Source organism: Crocodylus porosus, unplaced genomic scaffold, assembly GCF_001723895.1.
Source record: "Crocodylus porosus isolate Cpor-Errol unplaced genomic scaffold, CroPor_comp1, whole genome shotgun sequence".
Taxonomy (NCBI): Eukaryota; Metazoa; Chordata; order Crocodylia; family Crocodylidae; genus Crocodylus; species Crocodylus porosus.
The window spans coordinates 124,572,835-124,597,340 of record NW_017728886.1 but is presented as its reverse complement, the minus strand read 5'-3'; the positions used below and the strand labels follow the sequence as shown (position 1 = coordinate 124,597,340).

The 24,506-nt window shown below is 40.8% G+C and overlaps 1 protein-coding gene across 6 annotated transcripts in view; it reads left to right on the top strand.

The window, feature by feature from the left end:
- Window positions 1-24,506, top strand: part of CTNND2 (catenin delta 2) — a 936,097-nt gene that overhangs the window by 511,651 nt on the left and 399,940 nt on the right. For all 6 annotated transcript variants that reach the window (XM_019541636.1, XM_019541627.1, XM_019541621.1 and 3 more), the window contains one exon: window positions 11,269-11,521. In XM_019541636.1, the coding sequence (XP_019397181.1) occupies window positions 11,269-11,521 (253 nt within the window). The remainder of the gene's footprint in view (window positions 1-11,268; window positions 11,522-24,506) is intronic.

The window sequence follows — 24,506 nt, the reverse complement described above, 5'->3', positions numbered from 1 at the left end:
TAGGTGGCCATCAGATCACCCCTGAGCCTGCGCTTTTCCAGGCTAAAGAGTCCCATGGCATTGTGACATTCAGAAACTTGACTCCATTTTTCAGCCACAATAATGTTTTGGAGAGACAGCCCACAAATTGTAGTGGCTTTATCTCTTATTCACTCATGTTTTAACAAGAAATCACTCTACCACTGTAGTAGGACTGGGGTGTTATTGTAGCCACAGTGGTCCAGGAAATGTATGAGAGGCAAGGACATTTTTTGGTGATATCTGTTATTGGATCTACAGTGTAGTTGTGAGGGTTGTTGGACAAGGTTTTAGGCTTCAGAGTGCCTTTTCTCATTTTCTTACCTTTGTTGCTGTAAGCAGTAATAGTGGAATAGTCAAGTCAGTACTCTTGCAGACAATATCTGTGTGTCCAGAGGGCATCAGAAATCTGTTGCAGATCCTATGTGGGAAAATGCTAACGCTCATAGAAGGAAAATGTTGTTATAGTTTAAGATTTCAGTGTGGCTCCTATTCAGAAAATGAGCTGTTCTGTTCATGTGGCTCTTAAAAAAAGAAGTCTTTCTTCCAAATGAAGAAACAAATTCAGAAGGTTAATTAAAATTGCATAAAAGCTGTCTGACCTTTTGTATTAAGGAAAACCAGAATGTAAAGAGAGACATATGTTTATGCATTACAGTCAGGTAAAGTTTCTCTTGTTTTCATTACAGAGGGAATAAAATGCTGTACCACTGCAAAATCATGTTGCCTAGTGCTGGCCAGAACTCACAAACTTTAACCTATCTAACAAAAGAAACAAAGTACTTGCCTCCAGCATTCTGAGAGACAAGATCTTTGGTCATATTCTCTACTTGTAGACAGAAATACTTAACTTCCAGTCAGGTGAGGATGCAACCCCATTATCTGCACAAAGAGCCCACTAGGCATCTCAGATCCATGATACAGATGTATACACTGCACAGAGTACATGAATAGAAGGTTCACCTATCAATTTAACTGCAGGTGATACTTGAAAACACTGGTTTGGAGAAAATTCAACTCTAGAAGAAGCAGACTATATTTGTGATGCTATATTTTTATGTTGTTTTGTGAACCTAAAATAATATTTTAGATCATCGTCTTTCAGTTTAACTGCTTAGTTCATTTAAGCATATATTATACAGGACTGTGCATCTTTTCTATGCAATCAAAGGCAGAGGAAAACAGGAGAAGGTGAAAGAGAAACCCAAGAAAACTATCAATCTAGCCACTCATTCACCAGCTGAATGTTCCCTTTATTAAAATACAGAGAGAGAATAAAGCAATCAAGATGTGGGGCTGAGAACAGCTCTCAAATTCAGGAACTTGAGAAGTCTACAATTGCAGACATCACGAACTAGAAGATTCAAGATATAGACAGAATTAATCAGTTAAGAAAAACCCAGAAGGAAAATTTAAGAAGCTGAAAATAGGAACAGATGAGGCTACATTTTGTCCTGAACTGGCTTTAGGAAAATCTTGATTATATAATTGGTGGGGATGGGAGGAGGTGGTTGCTTTTTTGTTTTATTTTTTATCCTCAAAGATGGTGTATATTCACAATTCATGGAATATTGTAACCCAGACTATCTTAATGTGGAGTTTTGAAACTTGAGTTAATTATTTACACTTTCTTCTCTTTCAGTTAAGCTTTAAGTTTTTAAAGTGCAACATTTCTTGTGGATATTTGGTTTTAATAGAGAATATGTGTGCGCCACAGAAAATCCTAAATACACTATATAATGAATTGATTAGAATTTGCTGAATGGTAGATTTAGCATTGTTTCTTTTCAGTAAATTGAAGTTGATTTGTCATTCATTCCTCTGAAATGCTGTCTACTTTATTGGGAAATTCGCCTTTGTTTGAGATAGGATCATATAAAATAGTTAACCCATAAGCAAGAATTTTGCTGCATACATATTAAAATACATATTTAACAGGATGCTATCTTTTTATTATTCATATTTTCTGCTTTAAGTGTTGCTATAATATATCTAACTTCATGATCATGTTGCAAACATTTTTATATTAATACAGTTGCCAAAAACCTATTGCTCACGCTAACACTTTAATTGGCAGTTATGGGGAAAATAAAATTCCTTAAATTTGATCAATGCAGTTTGCTAATTACAGGCAGAGGATAGCATTAGCCTGAAAAAATCAGAAAAAAATCTGTCTTCTTATTTTCTACTTATTGTACCTTAGCTACCACAGAATGACTTTTACCAGCATTGTTACAGCTTCATTTTATGAAATCTTAGAAGCAATATGGAAGTACCTTCAGTTGAAAAGGTGCCACACAAGAGAAACAATTTTTCTTCAGTTTGGCTCATAAGAATTTGTAAGACAAAATTGAATTTCCACCTGCAGTCTATATCTACTAACCTGCAGTTAGTAAATGCATACTTTTTTGCATGCATAATATTCTATAAATAATTCTTCAAGAAAAAGAAATTGAAAAACATTGCAAGGTCAAAGTAATCTGATCTGCCTTTATGAAAAAGCTGAAACATTAGCAAAATGGTGAAATAAAAATGTGAGATGAAAGAAAATGTTTCAAGATACTGTCCATAATTTGAACAGTACCATTGACTGAGTAATAATTTAAATTGGAAGAAATGCAGCAACAGTGTATTTGGACCTTAGGATAGCTTGATCCTGCACTGTTTGCTTGGGCAAAATTCCCTTTCAGTTGAGCTGGCTCTGCAATAATTCCGCCTTCCACTATGGGAACATTACCCAAATAAAATTCTCTAGCAGTGGTCTTAGTAAATTGCTGAACATTATTTCATTTATCTGTATCCCCCACACTAGAAAACAACTGCTTGCTTGCAAAATGTAGAACTTCAGTTTCCAAGGTTCTCACTGTGGATATCTTAGCCTGAAGTTGAAGGGCACACATAATACAACTGAATCTTCAGTGTAACATAAGAACTGCTCTGCCTGGTTTGGTTGTGGGCAACAAGGAGAAGAAAGGAATTAGGATGTGTTCTTTTTTTCCCTGTATTAACACACACATACGACCAAAAGAGTACTAGAAATAAAGTCCACTCAGTTTGCTAAGGCATGCGTCACATCTTCTAAAATTTGATCTGTGCTTAGAAGGTCCTCAAGAACTTTGCCAAATTTTTTCCTTTAGTAGAAAACAATCTTACATTTTATTGAGGTCTGGTTGCCTAGTGAACCCTAAGTAGATTTCTTTTTTGTGCAGTGAACAAGGCCCAAGTAGAAATAGGATTTTAACAGCAATCAAAACAAGATCCTTCCTTGTGATTGCTTGACCAATTTCCTGAGAACCTGGTTCATGGTTTGTAGACTTCAAAATCACATTTAAAAATTCCAGGACAAAAACCATATACTCAGCTCAGGATGGCAGACTTTTCCCTTTAAATATCATCTGTGTACTCCAATTAAGCAGCTCCATTTAAAATTACCCAGGCATATAAAACAAAAGCTTGTAATTAATTGGTCCCTGTTATTTGTTATAGTTAGTTTCTGCTGCTCAGAGCATCTGGTAGATACATTCCTCTAGCATCAGTGCAAGTTAAACCCTGAACAACAGCCCACCTGATAGATACAGTAATAACACCACACAGATTGTCCATTGTGGCAGCTCTGGCTGTGTGCCTTTGGAGGACCCCTTTGCACTAAAAGATTCCTGACAGTCTGAACAAGAGAGCAAACAAAGCTTCAGGGTTAAGTATATGTTTACTTAATACCTTTACCCACCAAACTTCAGTGCAAGTCCTTTGAAAAGTTTGACTGCAGTGATCTTTAAATCTCCACATTTGTGCCATGCTCACAGCCACATACACACACTCCTACTTTAAGGACAGACATTACACACAAACCAGTTTAAGTGATCAGAAATTGGCTTAAACCTGTAACAGAACAGTCATTCAGTGCATGTAAACCAGTTTCAAACTGGCCAAAATCAGTTTGAGATAAACCTGCTGGACTGTATTATCAGACTTAACTGATTTGGCTCAAACCACTTCATGCAATGTCTGTCCCAGGCCCCTTGCTGGTTTAAGATAAACCAGATACCACCAACATCCCAACCAAGGTTCCCTCTAAGCTGCGCACATGCACAGCCACGCACAATTAAAAATGTTAAGCCCGAGCCCAGCTGCAGGGAAAGGACAGATAGAGGGATTAAACCCTTCTTCTCTCTGCCCCCTTCACCTTAATGGGGCCATGCTGGGTAGGTTGTCCCACAGGGTTAGGAGGGGGGCTCTGTTCTGTGCTGGGGCAGACTCTTCCCCAGACTCTGTGAGGCACTGGATAGGGACTCTTCCTCTTCCTCCCCTTCTTCCCCCCTGCACCACCCCAGGGCTGGGGTAGGGCAGAGGGAGGTCCAGCACCGGGACAGGGGGAGGCTCTATTCCATGCTGGGGAGAAGTCTTCCCAGTCCTCCTCCTCCTCCCCGCAGAGGGACAGTGGGAGCGTGGAGCTCAGCCGGGCAGGGTGTGTGTGCAGGGTGTGAGGGAGGGTGGGGGGTTTAGGGACCCCCACGTACTCCCCTAATGGCATGCAGCCCCTGCTGCCTGGCAGCAGCAGCAGGTGGGGGCATCAGGGTGCTCATGCCTGATGCAGGTCTGGCTCCAGCCAGCACTGTGTGGAGCAGAGAGTGGAGCTTGCTTTATCCCCAATGCTCTGCTCCCCACATCTGTAGCTCCAGCCCTGGCAGCGATGGAAGCCCTGCACTGGAGCTGGATGTCTCCCCTGCTGCCATCTGTGCAGTCCCCACACTCTGCTGGGAATGGAGGGAGCCCTGCCCACTAGTTCCCCCCTGTGAGTGCAGAGCTGCAGGTGCACAGCGTGGAGCCCCGTGGATAGAAGCAGCCAGACAGACTGCATGGGGCTGCACTCCTCACGCCCAGTGCAGCGCTGGATGCCACTATCCCTGGGGCTCCACGCTGCACACCTGCAGCTTTGCACTCACAGAGGGGAAGGCCTGTGCTGGATTCTGTGGGGAAGCAAGAGGCAGAGTGCAGGTACTGTGCAACTGGCAGCAGGGGAGACAGCAGGCTCCTGTGCAGGGCTTTCCCTGCTGCCAGGGCTGGACCTACAGGCATGAGGAGCAGAGTCTCAGGGATAAGTCAAGCTCTGTTCCCTCCCTCGTGCAGTGCTGGCCGGAGCCATGCCTGCATGAGGCATGAGCACCCTGACGTCCCTGCCTGCTGCTGCTGCCAGGCAGCAGGGGCTGCACACCATGGGGTCCCTATACCCCCACACCCAGCCCAGCTGAGCTCTGTGCTCCCACTGCCCCTCTGGGGGAAGGAGAAGAAGGAGGGGGAAGTAGTTCCCCCCAGCATGGAACAGAGCTTCCCCCTGCCCTGCTGTGGGGAGGAGTGGGAAGAAGAGTCCCCCTCTGGGGCTGGACAGCATCCTATAGAGCCCCCCCTCCCCACCCTGCAGCAGTGGGGGAGAAGCAGGGGAAAGAGTCCTTCTCTGGGGCCAGGCAGCCTCACAGAGCCCCCCCTCCCCACCCCATCACGGTGGGGGAGGAAGAGGGAGAAGAGTCCCCCCCTGCATCAAACAGGGCCTCCCTCCTGGCCCTGCTACGGTGGGGGAGAAGGAGGATGGGGAAGAGTTCCCCTCTGGTGCCAGGAAACCCTGGGTGCTGGGAATTCTGGCTGTCAGGGAGCACCTGGAGCGGGCCAGCCAGGGCCTGGCTATGCCCCCACTCCTCAGTTCAGTTAAATTAGACTAACCTGCAAAGATTGAATCAATTCAGGCTCAGGGTTTTTGAATGTCTGTCCCTAGCCCTAATGGAATTCCATGCTCCCCACCCCACCCCCCACTTCCCCCAAATGGTAAAGTTTAGTTTTAATTGTTTACCTTCTCAGGTTTTGTGACAACTCAAGCAAACCTACAGTGCTGTCCTCACTGGCAGGCAAAGTGTAGCACAAGCCCAATTTTGAGCAGCCATAGGACCATTTGTCTTTCCTGCTGTAACTGTGATGTCACCTGCTCATTTGTGGAAGGGGTGGACATTCAAATCCAGAATTCAAAACCCAGTTTCCAGGAGCGTGAACCCTTAATTTAAAGCCAAGCAGAAGTTTACCCAAACACTTGCTGAAGCTGTTGTTTCGTATGCGTCTAGCTGAACATGCATCTGCTGTTCCTTACTTATGAACTGAAATCCTATTGTAGTTGAAAAGATGGCAAGTCAAAAATGGTCATTGTTTCTTTTTCTTTCTGAGCTTTATAGACATTATTTTTATGTTACTTCTGCTTTAAGAGCTTAGCAGAAAAATCATAACTATTCAGAAACTGAATATGTTTTAAATTAACAGCCACATAACAAACAATAGTTCTTACCATTGAAAGAGTTTAATTATCAATGGTAATGTGTCTTGAGAGAAAAGAGCTCTGTTTCAGCTTTACATCAATTACTTTCATAGGAGCACCCTCCAAACATGGGTTCTTTCACAATTTATATAAAAGTTTCACATTCTAGTTAAATCATATACTACTACCTGTTGTTGGGGGGGGTTTTTCAAGTTATTTTAAATTAAAATTCAGCTGGCATTGGCCAAGCATATATTATTTTGCATATTCTTTATCGAGTCATTTATTTGTCTTATTCTTTCTTAGTGTACCTACCACAGGTCTGTGTGCATTGCGATAAAGCTAAAAAGGAAGTAAGTCTGTTAGAGAGACATAATTAGGAGAATGAGTCAGAATGACTCAAAAGGTTTGTAGGAGTTAGGAGTGTGACAAGTCTCTTCAGCTTATACAGATACCCTCCTGATGCATTACAAAAAGTGAAAAAAGATGGAAGCAGTTAGTTTCAAAGAATTTAAAAAGTGTCATTGAATTGTGTTGCTAGGAAAGAAGATAAAATGCACAGGGTTTTATACCAAAACATTTTCTGTGTGGCAAACAGGACTTCCTTTTAGTGATGCTACTATTTAGAGCTTTTTGCAGCTCTCTAGGTTTCAATGACCGATCAAAAGGTAGCAGCATGCTGCAATGTCATTTTCTAATGCCTAAATAGCAGGATTTTAATGCTGCATGCATTTCCTTTTTTCCTTTCATTTCAACTTGAAACATTTTCAGTATTTTTTCCTAACTTCTCCTTTTTCAGCTGCTTTTCTCTGTGACACAACATTTTGATTCTCTGTTAATTATCCTTTTTCCCCCATTATATTTCTAATATAATACAGTCTAATGCTGCTGAGGATGCAGGGATTTTGTTTGGATTTTGTGTGGTATGTGTGTTGTTACTCTGATATAGTTACTGCATTATTATTTGCCTCCCTTTGAAACAAAAGTATATTTTAATACATATATTTTCATTAGTCACTCAGCAAATATACATCATCACATGAAACCCTATGTAAAAGAAAGATTTATATATACTTGCTTACATGTCAACTAACATAATCCTGTTGCAGTTTTTGTGTTTGTTAACTTCCCCATTTGCAATATTATATCATCATAGCTATTATCCTAATGACTTAAATTCCAGTTATACTAATTCTTCGTAGGCATGAAAAGGAAAACTACAAGACAAAACAAATACAAGACAGAAATATACTACAATACTCTATGTAGAAAAATAGTTGATCTGTGCCAAATACTGTACTAGAATTTAAATTGGCCCAAGGAGACAATAACTGAACAAAATTTTAAGTCTTATATGTTTCAGCTTTCAATATATACTTCAAAATAAAGCCTTTAATAGTCTGTCCCTTCTTCTTTGCTACCCATCCTAATATAGAGCCAAAAAGAAATAAAACAGTATTAATGCATCTGGGTTGTCTTGCCTCTCAATGCCCCCATTGGGGTACTCAGCTAGTTAAGTCAGTCCACCTGTGGAGATTCATGGAGCTGGTAGGATTCCAAAACTCTCTGGGGGATGTTCCCACTGACCTTGATGGCTACTCTGTTTGATGGCCTGGTCAAACTGTAGAATAGTACACTGATGGTGTCTGCTCTCACTGCTGTGAAGGCATGGCTACCCCTGGTATAAAGGGGATTTGAAACCTGTTAAGTAGGAGGGTAATCAGTTAACATGCGGGTGGATCCCGGCTCATGCTGGAGCCAACCAGTTCATCCCAATATCCTTTTAAAAGGTTGCAAAGTGTCCTGTGGCAGAACTGTTCTGGGTGGTGAGTGGCCTGGTTGATTTGGGTTGACTTCACCAGAAACTGAGGACCTACAGGTTTCTCTGATGAGTTTGACCCCTGCTTTGTAGACAAAGTCATTCATATCCAGAGTGCCTTGGGGACTGCAAGTCTTGCTGCAGGGTCAGACTTCATGGTTAGAAAAGCTGGGTTTTGTTTGGTTTGTATGGATCCATTTCAGTTGTTGTTACCTACTGATACAGAGAATGTGCTCAAAGGGATTCAGTTAGTCAGTTATGAATTGGACCCATGCCTGTCCTGGCTTTCAGAAGTCAGCTGAGGAGACATAGGCTATTGCAGTTGACTTGTGGCTTGGCATCTTCCCCTTCTTAGGAGGGCAGGGTGCTGGACATTATTAAGTCTGAACTTCTCCAGCCCCCACTCAAAAAATAATCTCTTGATGATGACTCCCCAGCCATCTATCTCTGTTTCCACCTTCCTTTTCTTGGGGTAGGCCATTGACTGGGTAGTCTTCTAACAGCTCCAGGCGCATTTGGATGCTATTGGATTCCTGGACCTTGTCACTCTTGTTTCTGTCCTGGCCATACTACACAGGTGGCATTTGTGGTCTTGGTTAATGATATTCTCCTGGAGATCAATGAGATAAACTTCATGCTTTTGATTTTATTAGATTTTTAGCAGCTTTTGGTTCAGTTGACCATGAGGTGTTGATAACATATTTACATGATCTGGGTATTTGTGGAACTGGTCTTCATTGGTTCTGCTCTTTCCTAGCAGGGAAGTCCTAGAGGGTGATAATGGGTGAGTGATCATCACCCCTTTGGAACCTTCCCTGTGGGGTCACCCAGGATTTTATCTTATCACTCCTCCTGTTTAACATGTAGCAAAATTGTGCAGAGATTTGTAGTGCGTTGCCATCAGTATGCTGATGATACCTAACTCTGTCTCTGTTTTTCATCAATCCAACACCTGAAGTCTTGGTCTGTATCGAGCGTCTGGTTACCATTGGGGATTAGATGTAGGTAAACTACTTGAATCTGTACCCAGACAAGACAGAGGTGATGGTTGTGGCCAGATGTGATGACTTGCAGATAGTGACTGGGACACCTGAAGAGTTTAACTTCCCCATGTCACTCAGATCTTTAGGCTTGGGGTGTTTCTGGTTCCCTTGCTGCACCTGAATTCTCAGATTGTGGCAGTGGCTAGGAGCACTTTTTACCATCTACATCTGGTGAGAAGGCTGCAACCCTTTCTTTCAGACTTGGATCTGCCCTCCATGCTTTTCTAACCTTGAGGCTAAGGTGCTCCACTGTGCTCTATGTTCATCTGAGGGCTATCAGGAAGGTGCAGCTGGTACAGAACACAGTGGTTCATCTTCTAATGGGGATGGGTCGCTAGGAGCACATCACAATGCCCCAAAGCCTGCACTGGCTTCCAGTAGCTTTTTGGGCACCATTTAAGGTACTGATTTTGACCTATACAGTCCTAAATGATATGGCCTAAGGAACTATCTTCTCCTTTATGCACCATTGTGATAAGGCTGCTTCACTTAAGATCAGGCAAAAGCAACCTCCTGGAATTACCATATCTGCACCAATTTTGTTCAGTGAAAACATGTGGGAGGTTGTTCTCAGTAGTCACTTTTCAGCTCTGAGCTCTGGCACTCCATCCCTCCCCTTTCCTCCCCACCTGTGGTCCATCAGTACCCAAGAATGGACATCCTCTGGCAGCATTGTAAGTCTTCTTTATTTTGACAACCCTTCAACAGGTGAGGTCACATTTTGAAGCATTGTCTGGGAAGTTTGTTCTATTAGATATAATTTTATTTTAGTATTTTTCTTTGTCTTTATAATTTATCTGTTTTTGTTTGTTTGTTTGTTTGCTGTAAGCTGCCCTGAGGCTCCTTAGGGTAGGGTGGCATAAACAGTCTAACGTGAGAGGTGTATTTTAAGGAAAATACTTAATGGCAAGCTGTAACTTAAGGGTGCAGGTTTGCCTTATAGGCCTGTGATTTTGATGTAGACAAATAATCTTGAACCAGGACACACTGATCCCTGTTCCTATGGGAGTAGGAGTAGGCCTTTGATGTACCTTTTACATTGTTGAGAGGCTTTTGTAAAGGAAACTAGTTTTTTTTTTTTGTATTAGCATGAAGGCTAAAAGGTCACATAGGGACTGATTCTGTAGTTATACAACAAGAATCTGATCGATACAATCAAAACAGTAGGTCTTGGGCTCCAAATTACTGCATTCTGATAATAAACTTGATGCACAATGCTGTACTTAAAGTCTGGTCTGCTATATTGGTGTAATAAAAAGATAATGGACTATGAAGCAGACTAATAAGACTTTTAAGGAGCTAAAGCACTAAGTCACTTTAAATCTATTGAGTCTCTCCAAAGCGTTAATATAATAATCTTGACAAGTGTACTTCATTATCACTGTAGGCCGATAGCAAGAATTGCACATGGTGGCGTTTTCTTTAGGGCGAAGTAGCAGACAAGTGGGGTTTCTTTACAGCAAAATGAAGAAAAACTTTTATTGCAATGTGTATAATTTAACCCTTTCAATATCAATACTATGCTTGTATGTGTTTTACTAAAACTGGAATCACAAAAATGGTATGACAGACCTCTGTATAATTCTCAGCCATGAGAGAGGGGAGAGTCATCATTCTCAAACTAGACCAGTAGTGCTTGTTTCTGCATCTCTCCAGTGGGAGTTGCATCCCACCTCTGTAAGGGTTTCAGAACTAGGCCCTTCATGGTGTTAAACTTTACTATAACTACTCCTGTCATCTTTGCATGATGCATAACAAAATATCTGTACTTTACATGCTTGTATGTTTTTAATTTCAGGTTAACACATTCTCAAATATGATGTAAACAACTCAAAGCAGTAGAGCAAAAAACATTTCCTACCTAACTCAATGGACTTTAAACATCCTTCAGTCCCAAGTAGCATATTATTTAGAATTTCACTTGATAGTTTTTTACCTTGCTGTGTTCAATATGACAATGTTGTTCTTGTTTTTTCTCATTTTTTTGAACCCCTGTTTATATGTGTGTATTTTTTTCCTCTGCCTAGACCTGGTTAACCATTTCTGTGAACAGGTCCTCAATTTTTTACTTTGTCCCTACTTTCCTGTCGTAGCCCCATCTTCCCCTGGTGTCGACTCCGTACCCTTACAGCGCACAGGCAGTCAGCACGGCACTCAGAACGCAACATCGACCTTCCAGAGGGCCAGCTATGCTGCAGGCCCAGCCTCCAATTACGCAGATCCCTACCGACAGCTGCAGTATTGTCCTTCTGTTGAATCACCATACAGCAAATCTGGGCCAGCCATCCCACCTGAGGGGACCTTGGCTAGGTCACCTTCCATTGATAGCATTCAGAAAGATCCCAGGTGGGTGAAACCTTACTTTGTCTACTGTCATATGTTCATAAAGTGACTTCTGATTGCAGTTTATATGTTTCAGTGATGTATGTCAGCAAAAATTCAAACAAAAATAATTTTAGCTATGTGGTTCTTTGTTTGGTTGTAATGATCTATTTTAATATATTACTCAAAAAATAGTAATATAGTCTTAAATAGTCTTATGAGCGCTCTTTTATAACAAATGGTAATGTGACCTTGAGTGCATAAATTTAGTCTGTTTCTGGCTGTGCTTTCATATGTAGTCCTGTAAAAAGTAACTTGTTTGTTTGTGTGAAAATAAGAACACTGGCACCCTGAGTCTTTGAATCTTAATGGCAGTGAATTACATTTTTCTTTTTCTCTGCAGAAAGAAAGTTGTTTGACTTGTTTTTCTATAAATATTTAACAGAATGCAAAAGTCCAGTATTGGGCTATGACTGGGAGCAATGATTACCAAATAGAATATATTCAAGTCTATAGCTCATCTTAAGCTACGGAATATAGGCTCCAAATGCTGGTATATGATAATGGAGTGATTTGCAGTGTAATTTTCAAGAATTAATTATGGATGCCTATAAATTTTAAATGTATCGTATCTCTTATTAATTGAAAATATCTGCCTCAGTATACACATGTAATTTAGGGATGGACTGAGGAGAGTAGTGTACATATGTATGTATGTGTGTAGAAACAAAACATTCTCATCGCAGCCTTCTCTAAGTATAATGTAAATCAGAGAGGGCAAGTTTGTTTGTAGCATTGCAATCACCAAACTGTCCTTAGTGATAACAGTAACTGAAATAGAAGTGTTAGTATCTCTTGATGCATGTGGTTGTTTTGTCATGTAAAGTATTAGTAATTTCATCTTTGTGGCTCATAATGACTCCTGCTTGCTAAAAGCTTTTGAAGTTGAAATGGGACTCTTGAGAAGTTACATCATTTAGATGTTATTCATAAATGTGTGACCTATGGAAGTACATGTTTGTTTGTAGTAGATTTGCTGTGTTAGCGGGCATGCTTTGCTGCATGAAAGCAAAAGTAGAATCCAAAAATACATCCCCACGAGTCATTAAAGAAATATTTGACTGACAAAATGGAAAGGTGTTCCTTCTTCCACTACAGAAACAAATTGTTCTCAGTTTTAGCAGCATGAACTCTGAAAATTGATGAATCATATAGAAACTAATTGTATGGGTATGCTTGCCCCACCAGAGCAAGCACTATTAAACATGCCCCGTACAACGCATGCCCAACCCTGTAAATGAAAGTAAGGGCGGTTGCAGCCAAAGAGTGGTGCTGAATATGAACCAATAAACACACTTGAGAGAGGCACAGAAAAAGAAGTGCCTTATTTTAGGGGTGGCATGCATGATATGGGAGTAAGGGAGCAGAGCCCATCATTTAATAATACTTTATGGCACTGCCCCCGGATATAACAGGAAAGAAGGAAGGCATGTCTCTTGGTTTAAGAGACCAAGAACCAATTCAGACTGATTCTGCTTTTAGCCAGGCTCATGCTTACTAGACATCCCTTTTTCATTTGCTCTCTCAATCACCTCTTGAGTGAGGGGACACAAGTGCCAGTTAGCATATAAAGATAACCTGTCATGCCACTGAAAAATTTTACCTACAGGGAAAGTTACTAAATACAAGTGGTGGTTGTACAGTACTGAATTCTTGATGAGGCTCTTACAAAAACGTATTTTATTCATGGAACTGAATTCTGTTTTTGCAGTAATACCTTAACAAAACTATGAGAAAAGAGATATGGGAATCTGAAACACAAGAGGAAACTTGACAGCAGCTGAAATGAGTTGTAATTGAAGGCAGTCTGCCTTATACTAAGAGAAAGCATATTTACTATATCCCTAGTAGTGCTGGACACATTGTTTTAAAAGAGCTCACCCTTGTTCAGAACAAGAACTATCACTGTAATCTTGACAAGGTTGGCACCTGTATAGCTTATCTGTGTGGTGGATGTCAGATTTATTCTATTTGTACAATGCCTTTTGTTTAGTTTTGCTGCTTTTGCCTCCTTTTCCAGCCCTTTTATGTTTCTCTTCTTCATCTCCATGTGATACTCATTGTGCATGAAATTAAATTAATGCTGCTTTCCATAATTGACAAAGAAGAAGGTATTCTGACAGCCATGGGTGTAAGTAAACATTGATCAGTTTTTCACAGGTATTGATTCATATGTCCCTTTTTCATTGCTCAAATTAGTAATAAACAGGCCATGATTGCTATGATAGTTTATAGAAAGGAATTTTGGTCTGCAGGGGTAGGGGCTTCAGGCAGACATTACACATAAACTGGTTTAAGTGATCAGAAACTGGTTTATATCTATAATAGAACATAAGTTCCATGGATATAAAGCAATTTCAAAATGGCTGAAACTGGTTTATGATAAACTGGGTTGAATATAGTATCAGATTTATCTGATTTGGGTCAAACCTGTTTATGCAATGTCTCTCCCAGACCCCTTTCTGGTTTAAGTTAAGCCAGAGTCCCCCAGCATCCCATATGCTTTGCATCCTCGGGTTTGCATCCCTGGGCTGTGCTCTCTACTCCAGAGAACAGGGATGGCCCCACCCCTCTGCTCCCTAGTAGAACCCCTGCTCCCCCCCCCCACTGCTTGCTGCTCAAGCAGGGATTCCCCCCTCCCTCCTTCCCATCTCCCACGGCATGGACCCTAGCTGGCATGTGGTATGCTAGCTAATGCTGCAAGGTGTCTGTGTATGTGTGTCTCCAATTTCACTGGGACAGAACAAACGCAGACAGGAGAGTGTCCACTTAGAGCTTTTTGGAAGTAATCAACAAGTTAGCTGGTAATGTCCCTCTGTTCCTTCCTTGGAAGAAGTTGTTTAAGAAGAGCTTGAACTAATGAGAGAGGCTTTTGTTTTTTTTGATGGACTGCTAAATGCTCTGTTATCAGCTTCCTGCTGGCTCACTCCCCTGTCAGGTTTGCAGACAGAATCAAGAAGCAGGGAGAGGAAGATTGAAAAGCTTACTAACATCAACAGATGCATGCACTGCACACGTGTAGTCCTCCCTCCCTCCTTTGCCTCAAAGTGCTGGCTTGGGGCTGGCAACACTCTGTCCCCTTGAGCAGTGAGTGGGGAAAAGCCTGGGACTGTGCAGGCAGGGTGGGATTTAAACCCCTCCCTAATCAGGGCGTTCTGCTGGGCCTGGCCATGGCCCCCTCAGTGCTGTGGAAGGAAAGGGAGGGAGGGCTGCTGTAGTGCCTTCTGGCTTCTAACCTAAGACACTGGAGGCATATGCCTGCATTTCCTCAGTCCAGAGGGAATGTCTGTGCACTTGCAGATTGGTTCAACCTAGCCAGGTTAAACTAACCTGCAAAGATTGAATCAATTCAGGCTCAGGCTTTTTGAATGTCTGTCCCTAGCCCAGATGAACTGTTGACCACCTGTATTGCTTTGGTTATTCACTATTCATGAATATTCAATATTCATTCATAGATTATGTTGTCTGATTGGTCACCTAAGTTGCATAGTATTGCTCTTGTTCACTCACTGGATGACTCCACAGCCACAAAGAAGTTTTATGAATGCCTTGGAAACTATGATAATCTAACATAAAGCTATGAATGCATGAGTATTTGTGACAACTGCTATTTTCACAAACCTTGTAAATAAAAGTCTGTTTCTATGGAGTTCATGTAAATTAAATGAAGGGAAAACAAAGCCTTTCAGAACCAGCTGTTTGAATTTTATTCAAACTCATATTTGCAAAGACTTCATTGTAGTATTCACCCAGCTCTAGATCCAGTCTGCAAAATGGAAAGGGTCTGGTATCTTTGCATGCTGCTATCAAGAAGAGGCAAAGAAAACAGATTTTTAGGGTATCGCTACATTGCATTTAGATTAAACTCCAAGGATTGGTCACTCTTAGCCCAAGTCACATGAGCTACCACTTCCTGTCTCTGTGTCTTTGATCCTCATGGCCTCTGTTATACACAGAAGGAAAGGCAAGTAATAGCAGATGGACTCTGCAGAAAATAGTGACAGGAAGTTGCGTATGGAAGAGCCAGAATCCAGGAACAGAAGTGGAGGGATTGCCACTGGTAGACTTCCTATGTTTTGTTGCCTGGAGCGCATGAGTTCTGAGCTTCCTATGGAAGTGAGGGCCTAAGAAGTAGTTCAATTCCAGGGCCTAATATTCAGCAAACCATCTACAGCAAGCTGTACTGCCACTGGAGGGTACAGCTTAGGGGTTTTCACTAGAGATGGTCTGCATACATGGGCCATAGTGCCTCCCTGCAGGAGGTCCTAAGTAACAGGGAATTGAAGTTGCAGGACAATTTGGTTCTTCCTTTTCAAATAAAGTAATCAGCTTATTATTAAGGATGGAATTTTCACTCTTCTTTATCCAGGCAATGGGACGCAAGAGGTAGACAACAAGAAGAAAAGGTACCTGTTGTCTTTCTCCCTGCCAGGCTTTCGCATGTCAGTAAGGAATTATGCAGATGTAGCTGCCCCTTGAATTGTATGCAAAGATTGATGCAACCTTGCCTAACATTGAACTGTAATTCCATATGGTTTAAGAACCTGGTTTATACCTGAAACATATTGGGGTCCTCGGGCCATCATGTCCCCTGGTGGCTCCAAAACCATGCCTTGCTTTGCCCCTAGGGCACCTGCCTCACCTGTCTCATCTGCCACACCTTGATGGTAATATAAATCATAAGCCCCTTGGCTGTAACATAAACAAAAAAGTAGCAGCCCCAAGTCCCTTTAAGAGAGGGACCTCCCAGCATAGGCTCCTTATGAGCTCCTACAGGCAGCAAATGGTCAGCCCATCATCCCTGGGTGGCTTCCCTACACAGGAGCTCCTTCCCCTGTGGCAGCCAGGGAGAGACCTCTCTGTCAGCCCTAGCCTTGAGCTTATATGTACCCAGGTCCCTGCCTGCATGTGATCAGGTGACTGCTTGGGCTGACTGATAATTGTCTCATTAGCCTTGCCGCTGGCAACTGGGAGCTGCTGCCCCCTGCCTAGCCTGCAGAGCTCCCTGGCTGGGCTGGTTTTCTTCTTAAAGGAACAGAGAGCCCAGGGCGCTCTATTACAATACCCTTCACCAGTTGTAGCAGCACCGTGCTTGAAACCTCTAACTGTCCTTTTGAAACAATGGTCCTTTTGAGCATATGCCCAAGAGCTATATTCCCTGGCATGGCCAGAATGATTTACTAAGCTGCTCCAAAGATATAGTACTTGGCACTGATCATTACGTTACCAAAGGTATTGATAAACTGGAAGGAGTCTAGAGCAAAGCAGCAAAAACTGTCAGAGGACTTGGACACATTGATTTATGGGAAAGTTTAAAAGCTTGGCTAACTGACAAATAGAAGGAGGGAGGCAAAACAGTTTACAGATAATTTAGGCAATACTAAGTGTAGGCATTGTTTGGTATATACATCATTTAATAATATAATGATGACTAATAGATAAAACTAAAAAAATATAATTTGGGGGCTGAATGTCAAGAAATGATGATTGTAAGCTGTCTTCTGCCATACAGCTGTATTAGCAGAGAGATCACTTGGGCTTTTGAAGCCAGACTGAGCAAACCCCAGGATTACATATTGAAGAGAACTGTCTTATGGTGGAAAATGGGTAGAATAGATTCATTCATAGATTGTTAGGGGCTTGAAGGGACCTTTAAGATCATCGGGTCCAAAATAATCTAAGGTCTTTGAATTCTTTTACCCTATAAGTTATTGCTTTATTAAAAAAAAAATTATGATCAAATCCACTGCAGGAATTCAAGGGAGTGAAAGACCTCATCTTCTTGGCACAAAGTCTGTGAGACCTGTCCAGTGTTCACTAGTAGACTAAAATGAAAAACCAAAGGAATTAAAATGATCTGTATGTCATAAGATGATAAATTTTTGCTTGTTATCTAGCAAATGTGAGTCAATTCATTAGAAGAAAAGGAAGAGACGGATGTTAATGATATCATCCTGATGAGCAAATAGAATATCTACAATACCAAACAATATTGTTTCCCTTAAATTATGCTTATTATTCTGTTCTGCTGGAATTCTCATCTGAAATTTGGGGACCAGAGAGGGTTAGCTAGCATTACTGTAATTAAAGCTTTTTCCATTGTTTTCATTGTATAGCTTGGGTTACTAGTACTTCAGCTTTACTTACACACACACACACACACACACACACACACACACACTCTCTCTCTCTCTCTCTCTCTCTCTCTCTCTCTCATTGAGCTGACATTTGGCAAATAAAATCCAAGCTCAACATCTGTTTTCATGCATGTGTACGTGTGCACGCTTGTGCGTGCATATGTGTATATGTATAATGTGTGTACACACATGCGTATACACACTTTGTACTTTTTATAATAGAGGAAGATACACCATAATGAAGCTGTTTTTATAGGAGTTTCAACCAAAGCAAAAATTGCAGGTGAGAACCTATTTTTGTAAAATTTCCTTCCCTGTTCTCAATTCAGGACATGCAATAGCCAATCAGATTTCTAGAATCAGCTAAATGTTTTGAGGTTTTATGCTTCCCTAAGACCACCTGACTTTGTGCCCTAGAAATAATTTGCAAGTCATCCAGTTCCCACCCCAATGTATGAATCCAAAAACTATATAAATGCTAAGCGTCCCTGGTCTTAAAACTTCTCTATGTAAAACGTCTCTCTATAACACTTAAAAGCCTTTCATCCCGCTTTTTTTTTTCTCATGACACCAAAATATAAAACATAAATAAACCTTTATGGTGAACTCATGATAAGCTACATTAAAATTACGTTAATAATGTTATTTGAAGGGACAGTATTAAGGTAAAAAACTGACATATATTAAAAACTGACTTTGTGTAAAAATTAATTATTTATAAAAGCATTTTTCCTTGCATCTGATGCTTGTTTGCTTATTATGCTTTATAAAAAAGCCAGCGTGGTAAGTAGAGGTCATTTCACTTCACATTTCACAGTTGCTTTAAGACTGTGCTATAGTGTTTGGCTGATAAGTAAAATAATAGACTATTTACACTTAAATTAAGGGAGGAAGAATAAAAATTCAATTAATTGCATTTGTAAAATCTTTTCTTATAAAGCTTAAATCTTGGACCCAAACTACCCATGGATCTCTCTTAAAATCCACACAACCAAAAAGCTGCATCTTTTACTTGAAAAAATCAACACATTTTGTTAAATTAGTTATGATATATATAATTGTCCCTTTCTCTAGATAAGATCAAGTGAGTAAGGAAGAATTTTGTTCAGAGAACATTCCAGTTTTATTTGTAATTCCTGTTTTTGCTTGATTTTTTGTTGTTTTGAGGATGGGAAGGCCTCAAGTGTAGAACTGTATCTAAACTTACTATGCCACATGAGGGAGACCACAGAAAGTTTAATGAATTTTGTATATTAACTAAAAAGTGAATAAATATAATTCTTTGTACAGGTGGGCTATGTGTATGTTAAGTGGTAACAATGGGCTGGTTTGGTTATAGCTTGCTGTACCGTAGTGAATTATATAAGGATTTGCAGTTAAAATTTTCTAAGAACAATGTTGGCAAAGACTTATTTTTACTACTCTTTGATAGTTTTTGCATTACTTTCTGAGATAAAATGTTACAACTAGGCAAGATAGTTTCAAATTTAAAGGACATTAAAAATCCACATATTCAACAAGGGCACTCCCTATTTGAGCTGTCCAGATATAAGTCAACATTATTACTGATTGTCCCAGATATTGTATAATTAAACTTTAATCTCCTGAGGCATTCTTGTCATGCTTCTTGCTTTCAGAGTCAATGCTCCTTTTCATTACTTTGGATGGGGTTAATTTCCCATTGCTCATAGGATGAAGGCACTGACTTAGTACCTTCAAAGCCCTTAATTCAAAACCCTTTAATTGCACAAAAAAGAAACTAACTGAAACACAACATCCTGTTTTCATTCTGAACCATCACAACCCATTTGTGCATTGCTGTCTACAACAACCTGCACTGTATGTTCAAACGCTACACTATAAAGCTTTTCTTTTCCTATAGTAAAAAGGATCTCATTAAGATAAGTGCCAGTTAACACCTATGTGGTCATAAAAAATGCGTAAGAGATTAGAACACACAGTATAAAACATGGGCTGTTTAAGATAAATGTTTCTGCAGGAGCTCTTACAATGCATTTCATTTTGTTTTGTTTTAAGGATTATCATACTATTAACAGAATTACTGTTCTGCAAATCTGAATAATAATGAAAGTCAGTAAAACAGTATCATGAGAGAGGACAAGAAGAATATAACCTCCAGTGTCTGTGTTTAAGCAAAAGCACTAAGTCTGTGTGTATATTGAAGCTGATTGTGATTTTTTTGAGAGAAGATTTTTTTAATCAGGAATGATTTTTGAAGACTGTAGCTATAAGTTTCTATAGTTAAAGGTGTCTAAGGACCAGTATGAAATTTCTGACCACAGAGTGACACATGCACCTCAAGAATAGCCAATAGGTTATTGGTTAAGGCTGTCATCTGAGAACAGCTCCCAGCTTCACTTCTTGGCCTCATTCAGACTAGGGACTTGAAACTCAGTCCATCACCTCCTAGCTGTATGCTGTGATTCTTAGGCTTTTTGCTCCTCTGTGGGTATTTCTTCTCAGACTGTTCCACTCTTTATAAATAATTAACGTTCAGTTAAAGCCTCCATGTCCCAGCTTTGAGCTGTAAGCAGGGGTCTATAGAGTCAGAGGGCACTGATAGACATGACATTTTGTCATGTGAATGGCCACTAAAAGCACTCTATAGCCATGCACAGACAGAAGTGCATGGCTGCAGAGCACTTTAAAAAGTTCCTGATTGCATGACAAATGAGCCCTCATTACATGAGGGTTCAAATGAAGGTGCTCCAAAGCGGAGCATGTTCATTACCTTCTGTTAGTGCATGGCAGGTGAAGGGCTAGCCTGAAGCAGCCCATCCTCAGTGCTGCTTTCAGGATGGGATGGGGAGAAGGGAGGGGGAGCGAGTTCCATCTGGGGTTTGCCCAGCCTTTGTTGGAGGATGTGTTGGTCCTGCTCCTGAGGTGGGGGGACTACAATCCACTCACCCCCCACCACTCCAGCACAGGCTGGTAAAACCCCATAACAGGTCTCCCTCCCTTCCCTGCCCTCCCTCCTGTCCTGAGACAGCGCTGGGGGTGGGGGCAGGGCTAGGAGGAAGGGCTCTTGTTGAATTGGCCCCAAAGTGAAGCTCAGTCCCCCACTCTCCTGACCCAACAGTGAATGTCTGCTGGGTTGGGAGGGCCAGTCTAACTCATGGAACTTTCTGTGAAGTGCCATAAGTTAGACTGGGGAACTGTACCTCTGTCAGACTAAAGCCCAAAGTCTCTCCCCCTCTCACTTCCCCATTCCTTTCTCCCTCTCCCAGCTCAAGTGCATATTTAATAATTTATACAAAATGTTCCAACATAAGAAACCAAGAGAGACAAAGATTAAATCTGTACCCCGATGGTCAGGGCATTCATCTAAGATTTCTCTCTATGGTCTGATTTAGGCAGAACAGGGACTGGAAACTGAGCCTCACTACAGCTTAAGCAGTGGGGTCGGTGAGTCTTCTCTCATTCTGAAAGTCTTAGTTTTGTTCTGATGTGGAAAGACAAAGCAGGGAAACCCTTCCCTACTGTATCTATGCAACTTGTGTATTCATTCATATTTTTAAAAACAGTTAACCCATTTTGAGTATGATGAACACCAGTTTAAGCAAGGGACTGGCCCAGAAACCTTTTAATAACCTCCTGATCACATTTCCCACTGCAGGGTCATCTCTATTCCTATGACTTTTTTCTCATGCATGCATACCTGGGAAAGCCCATTAAATTGCACAGCCAAATAGGTGGAGCTGTCACACACTTATTTTGCAATGACAATACTAAGTGCATGTTTCTGTCTTCCAGTCAGGTAAGTATCTGTTCTGCTTTCCCTTTTGCTGTAGTTGAGGAGGCAACATAGACTCACAGGCATTCACCAATACCTAGTTCAGTACCGAGCAGTAAACCAATACAAAACATTAGAATCAAAACAAAGATGCAGCCACCTGAAGCATGCACAAATGCAAACCAAAGGAGATGGGCCAAGGGCAAATCTCAGGCAAATCAAGGTGACATGTAAAAAGGACAAGTTGTGTTTTAGCTTACAGAAAAGCTATGGGAAAAGGTGACAGATTTAAAACAAGCAAACAGAAAGCAGTGTGTGGGTCTCAGAATAGTTAAGGATGAAGCCATTAAATTGGATTTATAGTGTGTCATAACTTGGAATTCTAGCAGGCCAACTTGAGAATATTTCACAACAAAGGACCCTTGACCAGGAATTACAAGACCAAATAAATAAAAGAGCAGCCCATCCTAAACCATTTATACCTGCTGGACAAGTCTTGGGGAAGCTGGCTTATTTCTCAGAAACCTAGTCTGTAGATTGTGAAAACTAGTTTTACAAAAAACCAGAATATATGGTTTATATTGTTTTGTCTTCTGTTGCCTGTGTAGATTAAATAGAATGGTTGCTAAAGACCTAAAAATGTTATGACATGGAAGAAGTTGGTGATATGGACTGATGACTCATTTCACTCTATGATAAAAGCAGCTCACTATTCAGCAGATGGTTTTCTATACTAGATCTTTACTTTTTACTACATGGCGCACATGCTTATTATGTGTGCTTCTTTGTATGGCATAGAAAAGCCTGAAGTGCACACTAAACAAAGGAGAAAAGCTTGGGGGTTTATTTTAGTTGATGTAACATTAGTGTCCATTTCAAGCCTTTCCTATAATTGGTGTCATTCTATTAAGGGCTCAGGAGTTTGCTCCATTTTGTTGCCATCTTACCTTTAAAAGTACCCTAAATGCCATCATTAACTACCCCCATCATATTGTAATGGGTAGAAATTGTAATTTCATTATACTGTAGTGGCATGGACATTGCTGCTCCATTGAGTTTGACTAATGAGTCCAGTTAGCAGTACTTATAGCTCCCAAACCAGAAGCAGAGAAATTAATTTGTTATGTAGAGTATGTTATGCCATATCCTTTCCATTTGGTGATATATTTACTTTGTCTACTTTGTGCAATCTTTACATATATAATATGCAGTCTTATTACTATCTTCCTGCTTTGATGAAAATATTTTATTTTACCTCTTCTTAAAAGGTATAGAGTTATTTCTTTTCTCTATACTTGACATGACAGAAAGTGCAAGGCGTGTCATGTTCTCTTTATCAGTACAGCAGCAGTAGAAGTGGGGTGGTAGTTAGAGCTGAAGAGAACACTAGTTTGCTCAGAGAGTATATATCTAAATGGAAGGCAAAAACAGAGCCATTATCACAGCTCCAATGAAGGTTGTAAGAGCTGAGTTGGGAGGGTGGCTTCATTTGGCTATACCTGTTGAATAGTTACAACAAGGTGCATTCCTCTCTGCGTTATTCATAGGCCTTGTGCCTTTCAAACATGTAATACCTTGAGACACCACCACATTGAGTATGGACCTCATCCCCTTCCCACTCTCTTTGGCTCATCTCCGGCTCAGATGAGCCATAACTGAATTCCTAATGGTTAATACACCATAATATGCTTTTGTCAGTGTTTGCTGCACATGTTGTTCAGTATCCTGTGATTCCTTTGTAAACTTTAACAGGTGCAAACTCTGCGTGGTGCCATTCCCCAATGGAAAAAGATAATTTTAAAAAAATGCAGTTCTTGTACTCTGTCGAGTAAATACGATGCATTTTAAAAATGTGAGAAAATGCGCATTTACATGACAGGCCAGCTTTACAGTCCTCAGTATTAAATTTCTTTTCTCGTGTTTAGAATGGGGACAATAAGGATTTTTATCCAAGAGGTGTTTTGAAAGTTAAATTAGCTTGCAAAGTTTGTATTTTTAGCCAAATCCTGTGCTGAAGAAGTGAAGGAGAAAGATACTTAATAATCCGGCTCATATCCATTTAGATCTTCATCTCTGTTTTTTATGCACACTAGAAAAATGGAGTGTAAGCAGGTTATAAGTTTCAGAAGCTGGAGGTGTAAGTGGTGTGTTATAACTCTTTCATAAGCATGAAGGCAAAACTCATTCAGCTTTACTGCAGTGACAGAAAATAAAATTTTGTTCACTTGGTATACTCAGTACTTTGCAAGACTGAATGGTCAACAAACAGTGGTGAAAGAATATTTTCATTTACAAACAGTAAAAACTGGGGTAAGGAGAAAAGCAGGAGGAAAAAGGTAATTTGTTTAATCCTTTTCGTCTCAGAGCTCTGTCAGCACTGAAAATTATAGCTGTGGATGCCCACTGGGGTCCATTTAATATGTCCTTCCATAAGTTGAACACTGTGTTGTATCAAAATGGGCCAATCTATGCAAGTTCAAATGGATGATCAGATTCCACATTAACTTCAATCTCTAAGAAGGCACATGTCCATCTGTAGAACTGCACCTCTTAATACACACCCCCTTCCCACATGGCTTTTGTTTAAATCTTCTTTTTGAAAATATCAAGGATGTTTTGTTTAATCCGTAGAGTCTTCAGAGGACAGCAATCAGCCCTTCTTCCTCAAGTTCTTTTGTCTGGTGACTGTAATGAATGTTTGCCTCTTCCAAACTGTTCAGGTTTTACAGTGGGAGAAGAGGCAAAGAGATAAGGCCTGCCCTCGTTGGTTATGCGAGACAGAAAACATTTCTCTGCCTACTACTGGCAGCTCATCAGATGAGTTAAGGATAAAACATACCTCATACTGCTTACCATGCAGCAGGTAGGTCTATAACACCTAAGCACTGGCAATGTTGCCATAAAACTTCAAGTACTGGTTTCATAGTTTCTAGGGTTGGAAGGGACCTGAGTAGATCATCTAGTCCGACCCCCTGCCATGCAGGAAAGAGTACTGGGGTCAAACGACCCCAGCAAGGTGTTCATCTAACCTCCTCTTAAAGACCCCCAGGGCAGGAGC